This window comes from Aspergillus niger (genome assembly GCF_000002855.4).
Source record: "Aspergillus niger supercontig An12".
NCBI classification, from domain to species: Eukaryota; Fungi; Ascomycota; class Eurotiomycetes; order Eurotiales; family Aspergillaceae; genus Aspergillus; species Aspergillus niger.
Genome location: NT_166527.1, coordinates 46,770 through 68,804, shown reverse-complemented (window position 1 = coordinate 68,804; position 22,035 = coordinate 46,770). Strand labels below are relative to the sequence as shown.

General features: G+C 51.0%; 6 protein-coding genes across 6 annotated transcripts; 3 read left to right on the top strand and 3 right to left on the bottom strand.

The window, feature by feature from the left end:
* An12g00240 (uncharacterized protein) lies at positions 1-376 on the top strand (the record flags this gene model as incomplete). The annotated part of the gene is made up of 2 exons (XM_001395076.3): positions 1-141; positions 230-376. Coding segments are annotated over 2 exons (288 nt in total), but the record flags the coding sequence as incomplete, so codon positions are not given.
* Positions 377-828: 452 nt separating this feature from the next.
* Positions 829-5,118, bottom strand: An12g00230 (uncharacterized protein; the record flags this gene model as incomplete). Its single annotated transcript, XM_001395075.3, has 5 exons — positions 829-1,722; positions 1,780-2,364; positions 2,416-2,884; positions 2,942-3,127; positions 3,182-5,118. 5 exons carry the CDS (start codon positions 5,116-5,118, stop codon positions 829-831), a joined length of 4,071 nt encoding a protein of 1,356 aa, XP_001395112.1.
* Positions 5,119-6,069: 951 nt separating this feature from the next.
* On the bottom strand, positions 6,070-6,668 carry An12g00220 (uncharacterized protein; the record flags this gene model as incomplete). The annotated part of the gene is made up of 3 exons (XM_001395074.3): positions 6,070-6,099; positions 6,162-6,473; positions 6,546-6,668. 3 exons carry the CDS (start codon positions 6,666-6,668, stop codon positions 6,070-6,072), a joined length of 465 nt encoding a protein of 154 aa, XP_001395111.1.
* Positions 6,669-7,277: 609 nt separating this feature from the next.
* An12g00210 (uncharacterized protein) lies at positions 7,278-12,413 on the top strand (the record flags this gene model as incomplete). The annotated part of the gene is made up of 1 exon (XM_001395073.3): positions 7,278-12,413. The coding sequence occupies one exon, from the start codon at positions 7,278-7,280 to the stop codon at positions 12,411-12,413; it is 5,136 nt and encodes a 1,711-aa protein (XP_001395110.1).
* A 683-nt stretch (positions 12,414-13,096) lies between these two features.
* On the bottom strand, positions 13,097-16,432 carry An12g00200 (uncharacterized protein; the record flags this gene model as incomplete). Its single annotated transcript, XM_059750616.1, has 12 exons — positions 13,097-13,340; positions 13,438-13,515; positions 13,959-14,071; positions 14,172-14,291; positions 14,347-14,405; positions 14,501-14,789; positions 14,828-15,004; positions 15,092-15,351; positions 15,472-15,622; positions 15,699-15,934; positions 16,100-16,213; positions 16,402-16,432. 12 exons carry the CDS (start codon positions 16,430-16,432, stop codon positions 13,097-13,099), a joined length of 1,872 nt encoding a protein of 623 aa, XP_059601735.1.
* Positions 16,433-16,434: 2 nt separating this feature from the next.
* On the top strand, positions 16,435-21,325 carry An12g00190 (uncharacterized protein; the record flags this gene model as incomplete). The annotated part of the gene is made up of 16 exons (XM_059750615.1): positions 16,435-16,507; positions 16,588-16,633; positions 16,766-16,867; positions 17,020-17,098; positions 17,155-17,234; positions 17,405-17,451; positions 17,532-17,638; positions 17,737-17,891; positions 18,395-18,486; positions 18,572-18,636; positions 18,764-18,843; positions 18,899-18,995; positions 19,363-19,480; positions 19,599-19,692; positions 19,756-19,930; positions 21,002-21,325. 16 exons carry the CDS (start codon positions 16,435-16,437, stop codon positions 21,323-21,325), a joined length of 1,734 nt encoding a protein of 577 aa, XP_059601734.1.
* Positions 21,326-22,035: the final 710 nt, after the last annotated feature.

Sequence of the window (22,035 nt, the reverse complement as noted above, 5' to 3'; positions counted from 1 at the left end):
CTCTCCGGTCAAATCCCCCTTACCAAGGACGGCGTTCTGATTGAGGGTTCCGTCACGGAGAAGACCCGTCTCTGCTGCGAGAACATCAAGGCTGTTGTCGAGGAGGCTGGCTCTAGCGTGGAGAAGATCTTCAAGGTTACGGTGCGTATATATACCCTTCCTTCCTTCCTCCGTTTGTGGGACAGGAATGAATGAATGATTGGGCTGATGTTTCGGGTATTGCGAACAGGTCCTCCTCGCTGATATGGCCGACTTCGATGAGATGAACAAGGAATACGCCAAGTTCTTTGCTCACAAGCCTGCTCGCTCTTGCTTTGCTGTTAAGCAGCTGCCTAAGAACGTGCCCGTTGAGATTGAGTGTATTGCTCTTGCTTAGAGTGGTTCTTTCTCTCTCTCTATATAGCTGAGTGTATATGAATGGGATTGAAGTCAAATATTTTGAAAACATATGGCTATTACTTCGGATGTCTTGCCGGACCCGAGATCATCTCCCAGCTTACCATGGCCAATTGAGGTGAGATCTCTTGCTATTCCAGTCCTGGCCTACGATCATGTCATGAATCGGTCATGGCTGCTGATTAAACGATTATGCTATTGTAATATCACGCAACTTCCCAATCAACGTCCAACCCGTAGGCTCAGCGCTCCCTAAAGTGCAAACAAACTAGATCTGGGAATCATCACGTCCATATCAAAGAATAAAAAAAATAAAGCAAGAGAAAGCAAGCGAAATCAAGGCCAAACAATGCCACATAATGCTGAATCGCAAAAGTGAAGAAAATCAACAAGTACATAGAAGAACGCCACGAATGTTTGGTCTTACTACCTTCACCGTCGCCCCAGGGTCCCCGTCATTCTTCCTCCAGCTCCTGCCATTAGACTCTGCTTCACAATGGCATCTGCAGCTGCCGCAGCTGCCAGTCGCTCCTTTTGCCGGCTGCGATCGCGCAAATAACCCGCAGCTTCGGGACGCATCCGCAGAATCCGCAGGATCATATCGTCATTCGGCTCGGCCTGCGCCTCCCGCCATTTCTCCTCCTTCATCTTCTTCATTGTGCCAAGGTTGCGTGAAAGCATGATACTCTTAGCACGACGTGCGCTGGGGACACCCAGCATGCTGCTAGACCCTGCGGCACCCAGGTGTGGTGGCGCCGAGGTCCGGTTCTTGTTAGCCTGCTGACGAGAGATCGTCGCAGAGGCCATCCTCTCAGAAGTGCGGATCAGTTGTTCAGTAGGCTCGAAATAGAAGAAGTTCAGGGTCTGGATCTCGTGGTATTTGGGTGATTTCAGGATATCGATGGAAACGCCATTAGCTTCGCCCGTCTCTTCGTCAATGGCGTGGAAAAAGTTGAGAAGAAGCACGAGCCAGCGTGAGACAACATCCACCTCTTGCATGGTGAGGGGCTTCTGGTGAGAGGGCTTGTCGGACAATGGGGGCACCAGCAAGCTCTCGATCGTGGCCAGCACTTCCTTCCATAAACGTGCCATGACCATCTTCATGGCTTCCGAGGTGAGGGTCTTGTTCATAATTGCAAAGTTATCATTGAAGTAGTCAAAGAGAGGAGTCAGCGCATTTTCCACGTCTGCATTCGATGGCGTGGCGGTGGTGGATTGCGCTCGATTGCGGTTCAGGAAGTTGGATACGCTCGAAATACTGATCCCGCGCGACAGCAATGATTTTAGCGTCCGACGCGATAAACAGTGACTAATGTACGCGGAAAGCTGCGAAGTCGATGTTAGCAACAGCTTTAGAGGTGCTCCATTGGTCTGCTATCTTACCTTTTCCGTGATCTTGCGAGTCATGTCTCTTTCCGTCCGCTTCAACGTCCGGAACGCCTTGCCAAAATAGAACTGGATATCGTCGCGTTCTCCCTCCATGCTCACGCGAAGCAGCAGTCGGCCTTGGGTATCTAAGTCAAGCCAATACTCCCTTGGTAGGAAGTCGCTGAAGTGGACCGGGTCAAGCTTAATAGAAGTCCGTCCCACATAGTCATGGTCTCCGACTGCATCCCAATCCCAGATGGTGGCGATAATGTTAACCGGGCCTTGCGTGGTGATGTCAACAGCATCGTCCCACCGCGGATTGAGATTGTTGTAGATGATGCGAGTCTTGGCTATACGTTTCTGATATTCGTCGGCCAGCACGACGTAGGGATCGCTCCCTCCGTTCATGTCACACGCCTTCAAATCTTCTGCTTCCACCACCTTGACGGTGAAAACATATGTCGTAGACTTGCGAATCTTCTGGAGCTGAGGCTGAGCATGTCTTGCGATGACCTCTGCACAGCCATCCACATTGACCTCGTTTTCCAGCTTGTCGAGCTGCGATAGGGCATACTCGACATTGTTCAGCTTGACCAACGACTAGAATTCTTCATTAGTCAGGTAGACACACGCATTGTCGAACGAACGTACCTCAGGAAAGAACTGGAAGGGTTCGATCTTTTCTTTGCTCGTCCATGCTTCCTTGGCCAGCTGCATTATCCTCTCTTGAGCGGTTTGGTTCATAGCCGCCTCCTGATCGGGCGAAAGCCGATCCATCTCCTTAGCGAACATCTGCTCCAAGGACTCACAATATCTCGCCACTCCGCTCCCAATAGACCTGGACAAAGCCGTCATAAACTTGGCGTACTGGAAATCATCGTCCCACTCGAGGGAGATCATCTGCTCTACGACTTGGTTGAAGGAGCGGAATATGTCGATCACAGACACACTGTGTCGATTTTCCTCCGGAACCACTTCCATCATTCCGTCGTCTCGAACGGCGAAAGCGTCTTGTCTGACTGCCTGTTCAACCCAATCTGCGACCTTCTTGTCGGTTAAGCGGATCCACCGCCAAACGAACTCCTCCATCAGGCCTTCGATGTGGAACGGAAAGGGGACACTGCACGCGCAGTTAGCACCGATGCGTTGCAGAATGGTCACTGGTCCAGAAACTTACTCAGGAAGGGCCTCCTTGAAAAGATGACGCACATCCGCTAGCTGCTTGTACAAATCGAATCCATCTTCAATGTTGGTTTCCTCACCTCTCACTTTCTCCATTTCAATGATTCTGACCACCATTTCGTGGGCATCCTCGGAGAATATCGGGAGGACGTTTGAAAGTAAGATGAGATACGGGTTGACCCTAGGATTCAGTGAGCAAGCAGGGATATACGTGCCGAGTTGGAGGTTTGCTTACCCCATAATCTCTGGGTTTTTCCGGTAACGCTTTTTGATCTTCTGCGCAAGTTTAGTGATGGCATCGCAGAGCTGGATAACATGGTCGAGCTCCCAGGATTCCGGCTGGACTGGAATCAGCTGCCCCAGAAGCTCCTGATACTTTTCAGTCGCTTTCTGTGCGAGCCCGTCCTGCACATATGAGCGGAAGCGCTCGATGTCCTCCAAATCTTCGGTGTAGTTGGGATCCATTTCGATATGATTCTCCAGTACGTACATCACCGGACCGATGGGCCGAGGTTTTCCTTCGTAGCAATCCATCATCACATCATACAACTCCCGTAGAAGAGCTTCGTGAAGGGAGGAAAGTATCTGCTGCATCAGCAGAAGGTCATGAATCGTCCACCTATGTCTTTCATAAAGAACAGAAGCGATAAAGCTACTCCGCCTCTTACCCTCTGCAGACGGCGATTCTTTCACGAAGGTGAAAGCCGAGTCGAGTGTATTGAGATCAATTTCGTTATCCACAAACTTGGATCGGACAACATCCAGAAACAAGACTATCCTGGAGAAATTCGGGATTCGCCACCGAAGACAGACCTCATTGAGGAACTCCGACGACTGCTTTGAAAATAGCTTCATTGATGGGACCTCTGATGACGCTTGTGTCGCCTCAATCTCGCGGTCTTTCAGGTCATGGCTCAGAGTCTGAGCTAGAATAAACTTGTACATAGATCGGGGATCCTGAGGTATGTATGTATACGTATCGGACTCGTCTGAAGGCTCACTGCCGTCATCACCTAAGGACAGAGAGCTGAGATCCAGCGACTGATCTATGACATACGACGATGGCCTATCGGAGTTCGTCCTTGACAGCTCCCCCGCCGGATCCTGGTCACTACCATTCGGGTTGAACTGTGGAAGCGCACCCCCTGGGGTGCTTTTGGCGAGTTCCGGGTTCGACTGCACAATGGCAAGCATCATCTGCGACAGATCAGGACCTTCATTCTTCTTCCAGAGTTCATACGCATCCTCGTTCTCGAAGTCTTCCCGAGACAATGTTTTCCGAGTCTTGAGGTTTAGGTGGGCCTGGTAGGCTTTCAGGTCTTGAAGGGCCGCCTTCCCGGTCCAGGTCCCTTTATTCTTATCTATGTCTGCCTGAACCTGGCTCAAATTCACGTCAAAGATCCTTGCCACATGCTGCACAAGTGGCATGTCCTTGATATCGTGACTTAAGGGAGCAACAACTTCCACAGTAGTAGCGCCGTTGGTCTGCACAAGATCTTGATCTTGGGAGAGTAGTTTGTTCTCTAAGACCGACAACCGATTTGCCAGTTCAGGTCGCTCCTTAGCCCAGTCATGATCCTTCAGAATAAGAGCAAACAAGCGAACGAAAAGCGCCACGTGTCTGTCTACCATGAGCTTCCAGTGGTCATCTTCGGGATCCTTTCCTTTGCTCAGTTCCTTGGTAGCATTGGAGTAGAAGATGAGGACGAGGTCTTCCGCCCGCCGGTCCTTCTCCATGCGCTTTTTGAACGATTGGTCCTTCAGAGTATTGAGAAAAGCAGCGAATGTCCTCACGACCAGCGTATCTTGATATTCTTTCCGCTTCTCTTTCCCGATCAGGACACCTGTCAACCTCTTTTCCAGCTCCGCGATGAACCCATGGGGGATGCGAGTGCTCTTCGAGTCTCGCACCAGGGAGAAATCGCTCATCAGATCATGAAACGAGGTGGAAGCCCTCTTAGGTTTCTGGGGGACTGGTACATTTTGTACACGACGCGAGCGAGGCTGCAGGAGATGGGCGAGGTAGGCTACCCGGAGAGCGTAGTTGTAGGCAGTCGAGGAGTTGACGGGCCGCCTACGGGACCCCGAGAGACTGCGCGAATGGCGGGATTCATTCTGAATGCTGTTAATCCGTCGGTTAACGCCTCGGGAATGAGTAGATGCCGTCGACATGAGCGGGGAGTTAGCAAGTCAGAGTTCTATCCGGGTCTTGCTGTGTTTGGGTTTCGGGGGTGATATTGCGAGGGGAGTAAGGTGCGGCGGGCGGGACCATGGATGGATAAGAGGGAGTCGCTCGCGATCAAACCACCAGCATCAGCTGGGGGGAGAAAAGGGAAATACCACGCAGAAGAGTCTTGTCAAGTGGTCTCAATTCCTAGAACCGAGGGAGCGAGTCCAGACTGCGTTGTGGAAAGGCCTGGAGAATGTTGGCGGCTAGAGAGATCAGGTAGAAAGGGGTGGGTGTGGATGTTGTTGGTAGTGGTTGGCCTGGCTCTGCGGTATCTGAAACAGAAAAAAGCTCCCGAGTCGACTGACGTAGTAGGCGTGGGTTTGAGTCGCACCATCGCCAACCGCCGAACCCCTGTTCCAGAGAATGGAAATATTCGACCCATCTGAGACATGCACCCAGGGAGTCATTCAGACATTTCTACCTCTTGCATTCCATACCCGTAGGCATGCTGTGACTACTTTCGCGATACTGACCGCTTAATCTACATCCCGCTGGGCCAACTGGAGAATCGCACGTCCGCTACTGAGATCGTGCTGTAGCATGGTACAGCAGTGCCATCACTTAATGTAAATTCAGTCTCATGCCCTCCTCTTCGTCCACAGTATCCTCACTTGTTCTCGCTCCCAATTGCCCGTCTAAGTCTTTGCACCCATGTCGCAACAGTTCTTGCAGGTAAATTGCACTCGCACCCGACATTCTACTCCTGTCGTAGGTGGAAATGCAGCGCAAAAGATTGCCAATGGGATCGGAACCCGGATATTAATCCCGCGAATCTGATCGCCGGGGATGGCCCTTCCCACAAGCACCAATTCGAATAACCGATATCCATGGACGCCGATAGAAGAGAACTCGTATTGTATTTATTTACACACCATGCAGAGAAATAAAATCGATCACCAGCTAGCCTCGTTGGACTTGCGAGCCTACATCTCGTTCGTTAGCACACAGCCTAGCCAAAGGTCCATAGGACGGGTCATTGACGCACCGGAGCAGCACCCGGTCCACCGAGCTCTTTCTCCAAGCCATCGGGATAGGTCTTCGGAACGCTGGGCTTGTCGGGGTAGAACATGCTGACGACACCGCACAATCCCAGGAAGGTTACGACGAAGGCTCCGACCTGGAAGAGACCTTTGCGAGCCGTGACGTGGGTATATTGTTCGGGACTGAAGACACCGAGAATTTCGTTCTCCTCGTGAACGGGCTCGCCAAAGTTCCGTCTCTCCTGCTTGTCCCACCAATCGCCGTAGGGGTCTCTGAAGGCGCGCTTAACACGGGGAGGGTTCTGGTAGTTGTTGTTCTGTAGGCCGAAACCGAGCGGTGTCAATCAACCGAGGCAGTAAGCAATTGGAGTTCCTAGTACACATCCTACCTGCAAAGGATCGTCCACCTCCGCAGCTTTGAGACTCCGGACCTGTGAGAATGAGGCGCGAGGCACGGTGTAGCGGGCGGCCACCTGAGGCAGGCGGCGGGTCAAGATTCGTTGGGACAGCATCTGGCAATCGCGGTTAGCAATAGGGTCAATGCAGCGAAGAGCAAAAGAGGGAGGGATAGAAAGAGCTCGGAAGTACTAACTGTTTCTTGCTGTAGAGAATTGGGGGGGAATTGAGGGGAGGTGAAGTCAAGGGATGTGACCGGAAGGCTCAGACGGCCATGGGATGAAGTGCAAACGACTCGATGACGGGATTTGGGAGGTTGTGATTGGCTGGAGTGGCTGCTTCTGCCTGAGGCGACAAGGTAGCAATGAACGGTACGGTAAAGCTTCAGTACCAAAAATACTCAATAATACCCAATGAAATACGTCCAGTTCGGTATTGGGTCCTGAGGTTCATGGCAGCAACTGCTTACATACACGGCTTCCCCCCCCGTACTTGCAGCGTCACTGTATGAATGAAAAAACCACCTCTCCACGCAATCTTGCCATCCCCGTGGTTTTTCGTCTACCCGTCACGCCCTCGTGCCGATAACTATGCCAAATTTCTGGTGGCATACTGACTCACTTACCGCTACCCGTTGATGCCATTTTCCCCTCATTTGACCGCGTCCTCGTTGGGAAAACTGGGGTCAGCTGTGCACAGGGCCCCTGTCTCCGTGGTTACAAGACATGCAAAACGGCAGCCCGAACGGAATCTCCCATCAAGATGAACGCGTGACCCCCAACCTCGAGGGCCTTCCGACCGACCTGCCTGCGTCTGAGCCTCCGATCGAGTCGCTGAGCCGGGATTCGACCTCTGCCGACCTCAAAGAAGAAGACGGTACTACGACCGCAGTCGACCAGCTCGAAGGACCTCCTTCTAAGAAACGAAAGCTCGCCGGTCCTTCCTCCTCTCGTCGCTCAACCTCCCGTCCAGCATCCCCCCCGTGGAAAAAGGCCGGCGTCGATGGTCCGACATCTTTCATCCAAGATGGGAGGCGTAAGTCCTCTCGCGTTAACGCGATCCCGCTCCAGTTGCAAAGTCCATCCGAGAAAAGGAGCACGCGCGGCGCTCAGAATAAGGTCATAGGCCGGAATGTTTCCGGTGCTACGAAGGGAGTCGCGTCGTCTCCGTTGTCGATGTCCCCGCCTCAGCCGGAGCCAAATGGGAGGTTGGCTGGTGGCAGCGCCGCAGTCAATGGTTCCCCAAGGAACGCGACCACCAGAGGGTCGGCCAGCAGGCGCCACCAGATCTCTCAGTCACCAGCTCCCAAGCAATCTCATACGCGAACACGATCTTACAGCTCTGGTACGGCGCGTCGATCGTCGAATATTGGCACCGCTAGCTCCACTCGCTCACATCGTTCCTCTATGAACAACATTTCGACGACTATGGCAGAGACTGGTGATGGCGATTTTGATAATGCAGAAGATGATGAAGAATATGGCCAGCAAGCGCCACGGCTACGGATTAAGGTCAAAAGACCACCCATCGGTATCCAGCATCCAGGCCACGTTCTAGCTCCGCGGAAGTATGGCTCATTCAAGGAATGGTTGGAGAGTGATGACGGGCGAATAAGGGATCCATCCGTGCTCACACCAGCTGACGCACTTGAGGAGGCTCTAAAGAGGCGTCGAATAGCTGTGGCAGCTGAACCGGGCGGACTGTTAAGTCCAGATGTCTGTTCTGCATACTTGCCCGAGCAACAAGAGGAACCTCCCCAGCAATACTCCCATCAAGACCATTTGGTCGCGCACGCTCTCTATTTCAAGAAGCTTCTCGACCAGGAACACAGACGTCATCGAAATACGGCCAAGCTATTCGCTCAGTGGTGCGCGGATGCGTGGCGGAAGCGCAATAAGGATCCGGAGGACATCCTCCGGGAACAGCAGGAGGAAATGCGTGGGAAGCGCAAACAGCTGGCTAAGGATCTCCAGAAAATGTTCGACCTTGCGCGAGCGGAGGTGGATCGGATGCGCCTGGCACGCTGGGAGGAGGAGCGGAAGGCTGAAGATCAGCAAGCTCTGGATCGTGCTATCAAGCAATCTACAATGCTTTTTGAGAAAAGGCGCATGGAGATTCTCGGCGAAGGTGGGAGCGACGCACCCGATACCAGTGATGCAGAACAGGAGGATTCGGATGAGCTATTGGGTGGTTCGGAAGATGAAGACAATATGTCGTCGACCGATTCAGAAAGTGAAGATGAAAATAATGTAGATGATGACGAAGGCTTGACAGCAGAGGAACTGCGGTTGAAATACGCTAATTTACCCAACACCAACCATGATTCTGACCACGAGTCCGTGGTCTCTGATGCTACAGCATTTTCCGACGAGAGTGACACCTCAGAAGTTGATCGTTCTGTGGACCGTGCTACTGAGTCTCTCGATCCATCGGCAGAGGTGCAACCAGAGCTTGAAGATGTGGATCCCGTGCTCCTGGACGACAGTGAAGACGAGTCCACTGATATGGATGATGATATGGGCGACACCGATGAGGATGAATCTGACGAGCCCGACTCCGATGCAGAGAGTGATGGACCCGGGCTATTAGGTTTCTTCTCCTCCAAGGACATAGCAACGAACTATGGCGGATCGCAGAGCGATGTTGATGGTGGAGATAATGCCATTATCGACGACTTAGATACCAAACTAGCATCGGCTGGGGAAGATGGGGAGGAGGAAGAGGAACCGGAAGATCCTGATGAAGTCTCCCTTGTGCCTAATGGACCGGCGCTAGAAATGTCGATACTCAATGATGAAGAGGAAGCCGTTTCTGCGCCCGAGCCTGATCCAGCCCCGACGTCCCCTTCTGCCCCCGACTCCGCTGTTCATTTAACTGCTGATGCTGAGCCAAAGGCTGCTGTTGAATCTGCGTCAGAATTGACTCCCGCGCCTACTCCAGCCGCGGACAAAACACCTGATGTTGAGATGACAGACGCCAGTTACAACGGGGACGCAGTTCTGCCCGACGCATCTGATGCAGTGGCTCAGACTAACCCCCATGAAGAGCATGAACACACCCGCCACGAAGCTTACCAAAGCGGCGAGCCCTCAAGTGAAGCATCACCGGGCACGCTTGTCACCAAGCCATCGGAGCCCGAATCCATCTCCTCGTACGAAACACCGGAGAAACACCCACAGCCCAGCGAATCCCCTGCTCCCGGATTGAAGACCCCGGTGCCGCACCTTCTCCGAGGCACTCTGCGGGAGTACCAGCATTTCGGTCTGGATTGGCTTGCTGGCCTGTATACAAACCACATCAATGGCATCCTGGCAGATGAAATGGGCCTCGGTAAAACAATCCAAACGATAGCGCTTCTGGCGCACTTGGCCGTGGAGCACGAGGTTTGGGGGCCACACTTAGTCGTCGTGCCTACTAGTGTGATTCTCAACTGGGAGATGGAGTTTAAGAAGTGGTGCCCCGGATTCAAAATCATGACGTATTACGGAAACCAAGAGGAGCGTCGACAGAAGCGAAAGGGCTGGATGGATGATACGAGTTGGAATGTGTTGATCACCTCTTACCAACTAGTCCTCCAGGATCAGCAAGTTCTGAAAAGAAGAAGCTGGCATTATATGATTCTTGACGAGGCACACAACATCAAGAACTTCCGCTCGCAAAGGTGGCAGGCACTGCTCACTTTCAGGACACGAGCCCGACTCTTGTTAACCGGCACACCGCTTCAAAACAATCTGACTGAACTATGGTCGTTGCTGTTCTTCTTGATGCCCTCTGATGGCGATGAGGAAGGGATCGAAGGGTTCGCTGATCTCAGGAACTTTTCTGAGTGGTTCCGACGCCCCGTGGAGCAGATCTTGGAGCATGGCAGGGAGACAATGGATGATGAAGCAAAGCGAGTGGTCACCAAGCTTCACACTGTACTCCGACCCTACATTTTGCGTCGTCTCAAAGCCGATGTGGAGAAGCAGATGCCGGCGAAGTACGAACATGTCGTTTATTGCAGACTCTCGAAGCGTCAAAGATTCCTCTATGATGGCTTTATGTCTCGCGCACAGACCAAGGAGACGCTTGCGTCTGGAAATTACCTGTCCATCATCAACTGTCTAATGCAACTACGGAAGGTGTGCAATCATCCCGATCTCTTCGAAACTCGGCCCATATCTACGTCGTTTGCCATGTCTCGCTCTGTGGTCACGGAATATGAGATCAAAGACCTTCTCGTCCGTCGGCGCCTATTGTATGAGCATCCACTCACCAAGCTCGACCTTGATTTCCTCAACCTAGTACCCATATCCCGAGAAGATATTTCTCGGCGGTTGGCCGATGACAGTACCCGTCTCATGGCTTATGGTCCCTTCAACACGCTCAGGGAACGCCAGTATCACCGTACCAACTGGCAGATGAGCTTCGATGGTACCACGGTGCAGTCCACATTAGACGCTCTGGAGAATGAGTCCAGGAAAAGGAGGATGGCAGAGCTCGAGAGATGTCTTTATTTTGAGTCAAAGCGCCATGGTCGTCGCCCGGTGTACGGATCAAGTCTCATCGAATTTCTCACGGCCGACAGTAAGCAGCGGCCTACCGCCAACGGGCCCCTACGGAAACGCTCCTTAGCCGACTGGCTGTCGAGCCAGTCGTCAGTCCTCGCATCGATGATCTTGTCCATTGAAGAACGGTCCCAGGCAATGGACGGTTATGTTCAGAGATTCGCTTGCGTTACCCCTGCTGCCGTGGCGACTGGTATCACCGAGGCTGCCCTGACTCCCATAGAGACGAGGTATCTCACGAAGAAGGAACGGTTCCCGCCATATGACCCCTTTCACGAGGCACAGATGCGTCTTTCGATCGCATTCCCCGACAAGAGACTTTTGCAGTACGACTGTGGCAAGTTGCAAAGACTCGATAAATTGCTTCGGGACCTCAAAGCAGGTGGCCACCGAGCTTTGATCTTCACCCAGATGACCAAGATGCTCGACATCTTGGAACAGTTCCTTAACATCCACGGACACCGATACCTCCGTCTAGACGGTACGACGAAAGTTGAGCAGCGTCAGATCCTTACCGATCGGTTCAACAACGACAACCGTATCCTCGCATTTATCTTGTCCAGTCGTTCCGGTGGTCTGGGTATCAACCTCACAGGTGCTGACACCGTCATATTCTACGACCTAGACTGGAACCCCGCGATGGACAAGCAGTGTCAAGATCGTTGTCACCGTATCGGCCAAACACGCGACGTGCACATCTATCGATTCGTTTCTGAATATACCATTGAATCAAACATCCTCCGTAAAGCCAACCAGAAGCGCATGCTTGACGACGTCGTCATCCAAGAGGGAGAGTTTACAACGGATTACTTCACTAAACTAGACGTCCGCGATATGATTGACACTGAAGACGTCCTTGAAGGTCACGACGAAGCCAGCGCAGCCATGGATCGGGTCCTCGAGAACCGCGTCGCAGCCAGTTCACGTGTTTTCGAACAAGCCGAAGACAAAGAAGATATCGATGCGGCCAAGAATGCACAAAAGGAATTGGAACACGCGGACGACGGCGACTTCGACGACCGCACACCTGGCCAAACCCAGGCCGGCACACCGCTGGCAACTGGGCCCACGACCGGGCCCGATGAATCAACAACAGCGAACACCACTCCCGGTCCACAATTACTCACCTCACCGCAGGTGCATGCGGTCGACGAACCCGTAGACGTCGAGCCCCAACCTGGCCATATCGATAATTACCTACTACGGTTTATGGAGTGGAATATGAAGGACGAACCACTTGTCTTACCAGCGGATAAGAGCAAAAAGAAGTCCAAGAAAGGCAAGGAGCACCGGCTCCGTAAAAGGCGTCGTTGATATAATTTAAATGGGGCAAGATAAGTTCCATGCGGCACGCTATGGGAATGGACGGGATCGGTGGAATGAATGTATTGAGAGGCTAACGACTGGACGATCGATCAGGACTGGTCGACGTCTCTATGTAATTGTATTCGCATGATGATATTTCCTTCTGCTTAAAATCTCTCTTCTTTATATTTCCCCTTGCCCTTGGGTTAAGTCTCTACTATCTGTCCAGTGCACGCATTGGAATGACTACTTTATTTACTTTATTTTCTTTGGCCCCCCTTTTTCGCCCCTCTCCTCCTCACATCTCGATAGTGGACAGTGATGGAAAGTATCATTCGGACTAGTGATTAGCGGGCGTTTTTCTTTGAATGTGCGTGTGTCTGGGAACGATAGAATCACCTTTCCTATCCTCTTTTCCAATAAGACGAAGAGAAAGATGAATACTTTGTACAAGGTATATCCTCGCTTTATTTCTGTTCCTTCTTCTACCTCTTAAATGTCACTCCATATGTACTTGATTATGATTGGTAAACCACTTGACGATGGTACTGGTTCTCTCGGCTCCGATATCGCATCCGAATGTTGTCACTAATTTATGACATGAATAGATGGGATAAGATAAGTATAAGGAAGGCCCTACTGTGACTTGTAACCTACTTTGGCTAGTCGAGTAGAGAGAAAATGACTCATGTTCATTCGTCCTCGCCCAGTTCAGAGATCCCGTGCTTCAAGCCACGACCATGTTGAGCTTGTTCCAAACATGTTAATCTGCGAGAGGAACCACTTTCGACTGGACCAGTCTTCTGGGCTACAGCCACAGTGTTTCCAATTCCAGGGTCTATTGCCCAACTTGTTGACATTTCCGATTGACGAGAATGACGGGCGTTGAGTGGGTAGCTGAAAGAATTTGTGAAACACGGACATCTGTGACAACCCCTGCTTTTCCCCCCCTCTCTCTCTGACCTGCCACATGGGTTTTGGCCAGGGCAGGGCTAGTCTCGCACAGGAAGCGATGCTAACAAGTGTCGCTCACCATGTGGTTTGGGGGTAGGCTAGACTCTTGACACTCGTCTCCGCTGGTTGTGTCACATCACCCCCGTCTTGCATATGGCTGGACCAACAATAAGTCCCGCAAGTGAGGATGTGCGTGTTTGGAACTCCGAGGATGGGAGCGTTGCTGGTATGAGGGTGGAGTGATGGTTTCAGACATGTATATTAATTTGCCGATAGGAGGGTGGAATAAACTCTGAGAGGGAGGTCGTCGGCACCACCTCGATCCAGATTCCTTTGGAGGGCTTGTCGAATAATACAAACAGTGAGGAGGAGTAGAAGGAAGGCGAGAGGTCAGCCTAAGGTAGTTAGAGTTTAGATCCACATGTATGTACCCAGTACCTGAAGTTTATTTCTGAAACCTATGCACCTCAGGGCCAATGTGAACGGCTGCTATGTCTGATTAGGCAAGAGAGAAAGTGGCACCGCGTGCATACTATCTTAGCATGTAGACTATGAGATGGAAACGGGCTCCATATGATTCGTGCTGGTCAATAGTCTAACCCTCTATGGTCAGGACTGCGAACTGGTGTGCAGAGGAGAGTAATAGCGGAGATAATGCTTGTCTCGGCCAAGTCGCCTCGAGCATACTTGCCCTGGGTTCCGAATAGAATTGTCTATACCCCCAGACCTTTGGATACTTCCCCATCTTAGAAGGTTCAGATAGGGCGATGTGCGTACCATGGAACGCCGTTAATTCCGGGACTTAGGGGCTACCGCACTGCCGAGCGACTGATTAATCCGTGAAGAAATCCACGCGCATCCACGTGAACTCAATCGCCAGCAAGCCTCCGATGACGCACCATGGTGTTGTGGTCGGTTGACCAACGAGAAGGCCTTGATCGACCCAAGATTCTCCCGAACCGAGGATTGAAAACAATTGGAGTCGTACCAGATGCACGCCCGGCGCAACGGCTGTCTCCAACATCCGCCACGAGCTCGGATTGAACCCTGGGAGGACAAGGCACGCAGACACATACGTCCACCTATTCGTTCACCCCTTCACCTGACCAGCTCCTGATCGAGGATCCCCACTGATCAGCAACCTGGAGTTGGGGAAGCCGCCGAAGGGAGTGAATGGCTGGCTGATCCGCTACCAGACCGGACTGGAGAAGTCCTTGGGTGAGCGATGTGGTCGATGTAAGGCTGCACACGACTTTGAGTTCCCTCGTGGGCATGGACAAACCACGATAATGTCAGTTGAGCCATGAAGCCCCAGCGTACTTCCGAAAACGGGAAAACGCCCGTTTGGCGATTTTCGGACGAAAGTCTAAACTTTCCCCATGACGGAGATGTATACTGATTCGGAGAGTTGTTGAGTTTAAGCTGCTGCCTCTGCGAATCTCCCCCTCATTTCGGTACAGTTGCTGGACCTGGTGGCCTCGAGAGAACGGTTCAGGAAAAGATTGCTCCATGGACATCTGGAAGGATACTAGCTCCGCGGAAAATGATCCTCCAGCTGCATTAGTCTGTGTGCGTGTGGGGGAGAACCGTTGGGGCTGAAGGAAAATGGCGAGTGGTGATTGCTCGCTGGAGGTGATTTGAAATTCCTAGACTCGAGCTTAACCAATCGAACCACTTTAGTATTAGGATCGTTAGCAGTAGCTTAGAGGAGATAGTCCGGTTCACTCCCAAACCGAATCAGAAACTAGATAGCACGATGGACCAGGACTAACTAGGGAAGTGAACGGACTATTCCCTGTTATCATGCTATGATCTGCAAGGCGGGTCTTCGACTGGGGACAAGGAAATGAAAGTCCAGTAGCACCCATCGGAAGCCCAGACCGAGTCGAAGTTGAGATGAGCCGGAGTAGGAGTGACAGCACAGGACACAGAGTGTATCTACTCCTGCGACCGCAAGGCGAGAAGAGGCCATGTGACTCCTTAGCGGACGATCCTGTTGCCAGTTCATTTCCACGTACCATCCACCTACATCATGATCTTCGCCAGCTTCAAACGTCTGGATTCCCCATCGGGGGGTTCTGGCCGGGATGGGCTGGGAGAAGGATTGGATTACCCGGAGTTTCTTCGGCGCCCATCAACTTCCGATAGTCAGCTTCCGATGAACGCAGATTGCTGATTTGCTCACCCCGGCTTTCTCCAGTGAGGAGCTGTTGCCATTCCGAGGAACGCCTGTTATCGACCAAGATGGGGAATAGCTGAGTCCGCTAAGAGAGAGTAATATGGATGCAACAAGAAGGACTACATGCTGCATAAGATCATCGTCGATTGTTTGATAACAACCTTTAGGCTCAGGACCAGTCCACGTGCGGATCCGACCGTAGGACACTGGGGGCCATTGAGAAAGCCCTTGGGATCTTCGCCCTGGCGATGGTGAAACGACCGTGCCCCTAAAAGCGTATCCTGGCAGCTGGTCAGGTGCAAAAGTGACCATGGCCGTTTGAGACAGACCAACAGACCAACACTGAGTGACTGACAGGCTCGGAGGAGTCCAACGAAAGTAGTATAGCCACCGAAAACTCAAAAGGAATCACCCCTTCCTCGAAGAAGGTTTCGGAAACCGTGGGCTTCGGATCTCAGGATAAGCGCACATTGGCCAGTCAGAACACCGTGATTATTGTTGTTGACCGTCGTGATGCACGGTCGTCATTCCTTGTTGGTGGGGGAGAAGTAGACAGACACACCTGCTCGAATCATGCTGGGGAGTAGCCGAGGAACTTCCGGGAGGAACATGAGTTGGAGAGCAACCGCCGTCCTCATACGTCGAGAGTAATTGCAGGTTTTGCTTTCCTTGATCCCTTGGGATGAGAAAGCTAGGTGGAATCGGTTTCCCTATGCTTAGCGTCCATGTTCAGACAGGGAATCGAGATAAAAATAAGAACCAAGCAATCTAACCATAACAGACGGAGTTCACAGCCTGCTTCAAATCCCAAACCTTCCCATACTCACATACAGTTTCACTGCAATTAATCTATCCTAGACTTACCTGTACTATCTATAGCCTCTATCTGTCGCATAGATGCCCGTCATGCGCTCCATTGGGGCTGAGCACGGTATAGCTGTCGACTTTACCGCAAAGAAACTCCATACAAGTGCCGATTTAGCTTATTACATAGTAGTACTTACGTACATCCAGTTGCATTTGCTGTGTCTACTTAGTATCCTGTCGCAGGGAACAGCGGATCTGCCATCCGGTGGGCGAATGACCTTAGACGCAGGTACACACCCTTGCCATGATAGACGCAGGGGCACATTCCGGAAACCTGCTAGCTTTTCATTCATTTTCTTTTTCTTCCTTCCTCTCTCTGTCTTTTTTGGTTTTTCCCTTTGGAATTACTCCGGACCCAGAGGCCTGAGTGGTGCACCCACGCCTCCTTGGCCTCCACCCTAGCCAGCCACGGTGACGGGAGTGTGAAAATCATCCGTTCCGAAGGCTCGCGGTCTGCTTTCCCGTCTGTACAAAGCGACTAGATGGGCCTATTGACGCTTGACGGGGCAGCCGACGAGATGCAGTAGTCCTCTTTTTCTTTTCCTTCTTCCTTTTTTCTGAAATCGGCCATCTCCTGTTCGCACGCCCTGAAGAGCCCAAATTAAACACCTGCAGAGTGCAGAGGAACTTTGCGATAGACAAACCAGCAACCGAAGGTCAGTGCTCGCTTGTGGAGTGCGTCCCTCGCACGAGGGTGGCAATGTGACCAGTCGCTTGCTGTAATTAATTAAGGACGGATTGTAGCGGGAGGGCTTCGTCCTGATCGCTTGTCAAGGTACCACGCCGCCTAAGGTGGTTGCCGCGGAGCTACGCATCAGGCAATCCCCGAGGTGATGTATCAGAAATCTGTAGGGTGCAACCTTATCGGCATTTAATGAGAGAGAGAAAAAAAAAGACCGTAAAACCGCGCGCGAGAAGAAGCCTGGTGGGCGTTTGAGCTGGTAAACCCCTCATGCTAGAAATCTCATCTAAACCGCAGCTGGACCCGATTGAGCAGAAGGAGGTTGCCTTCTTCGGAGGGGTGTCTTGCAGCTTTGGATTGGGCCGGTCCGAAAGGTGAAATCCGGGCGGACAAGACAAGAAAGACGGCCACAATCTATCGAGGGGAGGGGCCTCGGGAAGATCAGTGGCAGATCCACTCAGCAAAAGATGGATTTGCCCCCCTCTGCCTCCCCAGATCATTTTGAGCGTCCGACCTCCTGGTGTGATTCAAGACAACTCCACCGCGAGAGGCGTCTGGGGCAATTTTAGTTCTTCCCTTCCTGAGACCCGGAAGGGGCAGGAATAGATAGTTAGGTGAAATTGAAGTGGTGGTGATGATGACAAGAGTAGTGGGAGAAAGTGGTGGTGGAGGATGCTGCTGGCGGGACAGATTGCGCACTCCACTACCGTCAGGAACTAGGTGGCATTAGTCTGCACACTATTTCCCCCTACATCTCCTGGCACTGCTGGCACTGGCCGCAGTTCAGCACAATCATCGATAGCGCGTGAACGGTGGTAAAATTGCACTGGCCAGTGCAGCCTAGGCGTGATTTCCCTTCCAGTGTTAGTGGAATTCCGCTGGAGGTCGGCCTTTTATCCGAGGCTTCTTATTTACCTTTACCTCCCTGAATTCGGTCTTGAAACCTGAGTCAGGCCTCGAATCTATGAATGGCATCTTTTAAAACAAATATAATAGTAATAATAATAATAATAATAACAATAATAACAATAATAACATCAACAACATCAACAACAATAATAATAATAACAAAAAGAGTTTCTAACGGGTAGAGTTTGTTTGAGCCTTTCACCTGCTCTTACCTGGTCAGGTTTTGATCTTCCGGTTTAAGCGCCGTCAAATGAGTCTGATCTACAGACAGGGTGTCGTTGGTAATACTAGGAAGAAAGCGGCATATTTACCGACATGCAAAGTTACTACATATCATATCAATGTCTTAGTTAGTTACAGCTCGTGTCGGATGAGACGCATGTACGACTCTTTTTGCAGGAGCAGTGGGCGAGAACTCGACCCAGCTGTAAGATTATCATCGCCCCTTGGTACTTTGGTCCGTGTGGAGGTTCATACATCGTATCTCCCAGGTGCAGAAAATCTCGAATATGCATTGTGACTGCCGAGATCGATGCAGCCATGTATGTACGTAGATAATTGCTTCTGGTCCTTCAGCTCCCCCCGAACAGCTCGGAAGGGGAAAGAAGAATGAAGAAAGAATGAAGACACTGGCAGTGCACGTAACCCAGCAAAGAAATGTCGCATTGAAAGAAGATGCAGGAAAAACATGATCATTCTGGGAGTTTCAGCCAATGTTGCCTCCTGTTGGGCGTACTATTCTGCTTGCTGGCTTGCTTTGCGGCTGAGAAACATTCTGCTGCCGGTTTACTTCCCGTAACCAGACTCGCCCCATCTGCGGCGATGGACCAGAGTTTGACAAAGAACGGGTGAGGGGGAAATGAGAGCAGTGGCCACAGATAGCACCCCCTCCTGCTTTGTCAGGTTCCAGTTGACGACAGTTGACCAGACCCAGGAGAAAGCTGTCAAATTGGTTTCGGCCACCATGCCTGCGGCATTCCACGGAGATACAACACGCACGGTAACGTCCGGAAAATGCATTTGCTGCAGAATATAGACAAGAGATAACATACCAGAGAACTACTTGACGATAACGAAAGCCTAAACAAAAATGAAAAAGAAACAATTACTTCAAGCGGAACAATCGATAGTAGACCTAGCTGGCGGGTACCCCGATTTGACGAGTAGTATAAGTAATGAGTTACAAGTATTAGTAGGTATTTACCAATCAACTCTCCCGGAAACCCTCACTCAGTACTTACTAGGCAGTATTTTCATCTTAGATACAAGATACCGTGATGTACCTCATGTGGGATGACTTGATAGTCTCTTACGGCATAAACCCACCATTACACTGGCTACCCTTGGAGTGGTTCGAATTGATCGAGGGAATTTCCGATCCAATGAGTCAAACGGACCGATCACTAACTAACCATCAGCTGGATCCCCCAAGTTTCATCAGCGGCGCGATCGGAGAAGATACCAATCAGCTCGTGCTGAACCAAGGTACCAAATATCGCATCACCGCGCATGGCATTGCATGGCATTGCAGCTCGCCCCCCGTAGCTCTTTGTCAATTCCCGATGCACCAACAGGTGTAGTAGGGGTTGTAGCAAGGTACTAGGCAAGCAACTAAGGATCCTGGCCTGTGCCGGATCTCATCTACATCTATTCCGCCCGCACTACTTTAGTTCTATCTGCGACATCCTCTCCGGTAGGTAAAGTGTAGTAGATACTCTTAGATTGTTAGTCAGGCCAGTGTATATTTAGTTAGTGGAAAGGGTGAATTTGATTTTCTCTTCGGATCCGTTGCCTCCTTCACAGTCACCTGCCTGCCGAAACAGGCAGTTCGACAGATGCGCCAAGTTCCCGACCCAGTTTAGACTCCTGATCGGAAGGAGAGATCCTCCTTTAGGGCCACTAAGTCGCGCACTAAAGTACGGCGCACTAGGTACGGTAAGGCCAGGGGTGACTAAGGACGAATGAACGGACTAACCAAGTAAGTAAATACTACTAGAGAGATCGCCCGCGATGGCGAACAAGGTGCCTAGTACCGTCCCCGGGGTCTGGATTTGTGTTTGTGGTGTGCTAGGGAACGTGGGCATCACCCATCCATGATCTCAGTATCCGTTAATTTCCCACCTTCAGCGGTTTCCCACCCATCCTCTTGATCACAGCAGAAGATTGGGTTTGTCTGATCAGACCATCCATACCAAATTCGGAGTACATCCATTGTGCAATTTTTAAGACTAGATCGATCTGAGTCTTTAATAAGTAGAGGAACAAATAGAGATACGCGCATCAGGCGAAAAGTAAGACAGTAAAATAAATTAAAAAAAGGTAATAATTCTGGTAAATTAATTTTGAAAGAAAAAAAAAATGCAGAGCGAAATGTGAAAAAGGAAAAAGCAAACTGCCAGGGGGAGGCGATTGAAGGAGCCGTCAGTTTGACATGGAGCAAGGGAGAACGGAAAGAACTTTACCAAGTACGTAGTAAGTAGTACTCCGTAGTAGTAGTTTAGTGAAGGATGTATAAGTCAACTGGCACTATTGGCGGGATGACAACCAAGCAGCCCAATGAGAACAACGTGTTGCGGAGCAAGACGGGGCAGAAAGGAGGGGCCAAAAGACCCAAGTGCAGCAGGACGACATAAAGAGAAAGAAAGAAAAAGGAAGCAAGCAGGTGACATATGAACTGACTGACAAGATATCCCGCGATTAACTACTAGGTACTTACTTAGTCTACCTTGGAGAGAAAGATGATCCCTCAGGTTCCATTATTTATTATTATGATTATTATCATGATTTCATATCTTATTTCATTCTTGCGCAGTGTAAAAGTCTAGCAGTATTGATACTGTAATATAGTCACCACACATCGATAAGAAGAAGAAGGCAGCGATGGAGACTCTCCAAGAGTTGGTTTTGGGTACCTGATCCATGACTGCCTACCACGGGTTATCGGATAAGTTGAACTAGAAGAAGAATGGGAGAGGAAAATAAAAGATAGGAGATCGAATGGTACAGACCAGTGCGTGCCAAAGCCAGTGCCGGTGGTTAGAGATTGAGGTGATCCTTACCTTCTTCCTCTTTACGACGCAAAGAAGAGCCAATTGTCTTGCCTCCGGGGTATTCTCTCTTTCTCTTCATTTGCCATCATCCGCGGCAATGGCTGGCGTGAATTGCATGCGCAATTCGCCTTTGGTTGCTTCTCCAACTCATGACCCGGGGATCGACGGGAAAGCTTACTTCAGGGCCCCAACCCAAGACCATGGAAGAAGTGCTCCTGGATTAAACCTGAATGACAGGACCCGAGACAATGGGCGTACCACCAGCAGCAGAAGCAGCTAAAAAAGTCCGGCCGAAAGGGGACTCCACTCAGTTCTTGCCCAATGGGGCCGCATGGCCGATGCCGTTCCCTGGCCATCGTCGATCTCCCATGCGTTCGTTCTCTCTGGCCTTTTTTTCCTTCCTTTTTCTTTTTTTCTTTTTTCCTATTTTCTATTTTATTTTTTATTTATTTTTTATTTTTCTTTTCTTTGCTGGGGAGGCGCACGAGCGTCCCCGTCGCTATCGCTCATGGAGTACCTCTTCCTGGACCCATCCATTCTTTCTTGCACCATCCAGTGTCCATATCCACTCTTTTTCAGGGCTCCACTTCTGCCTCCTTCCTGCACTCACACACTCACACTCACACTCTCTTCCCTCATTGTCCCCTCATCCACTCTCTTTTCTCTCCTCCATGGAGTCTGAAGCCCCGTAGGCCGGAGCGATGGCGTCTTTCTCCAGCGTGGATCCTTATCCACACCCACTTCATTCCCTCCGTACTTCCTCTCCTCCTAACAACCTTAGTCTGTACCTGGGGGACTTTCCCACTGGTTCTTTCTCTCTATTGGATACTTTGCTCCGGTCCCTCTTCCTCCTCCTACATGGGACACCACCCCCCCGACTACGGAGTACATATATCCTGAGATCCTCCCCGATCGTCCTACTATATCATCCCTGATCTTCCTCTTCCCTATCTCATCTGTGTATATCATCTACCTTCTCTCTTCTCATAA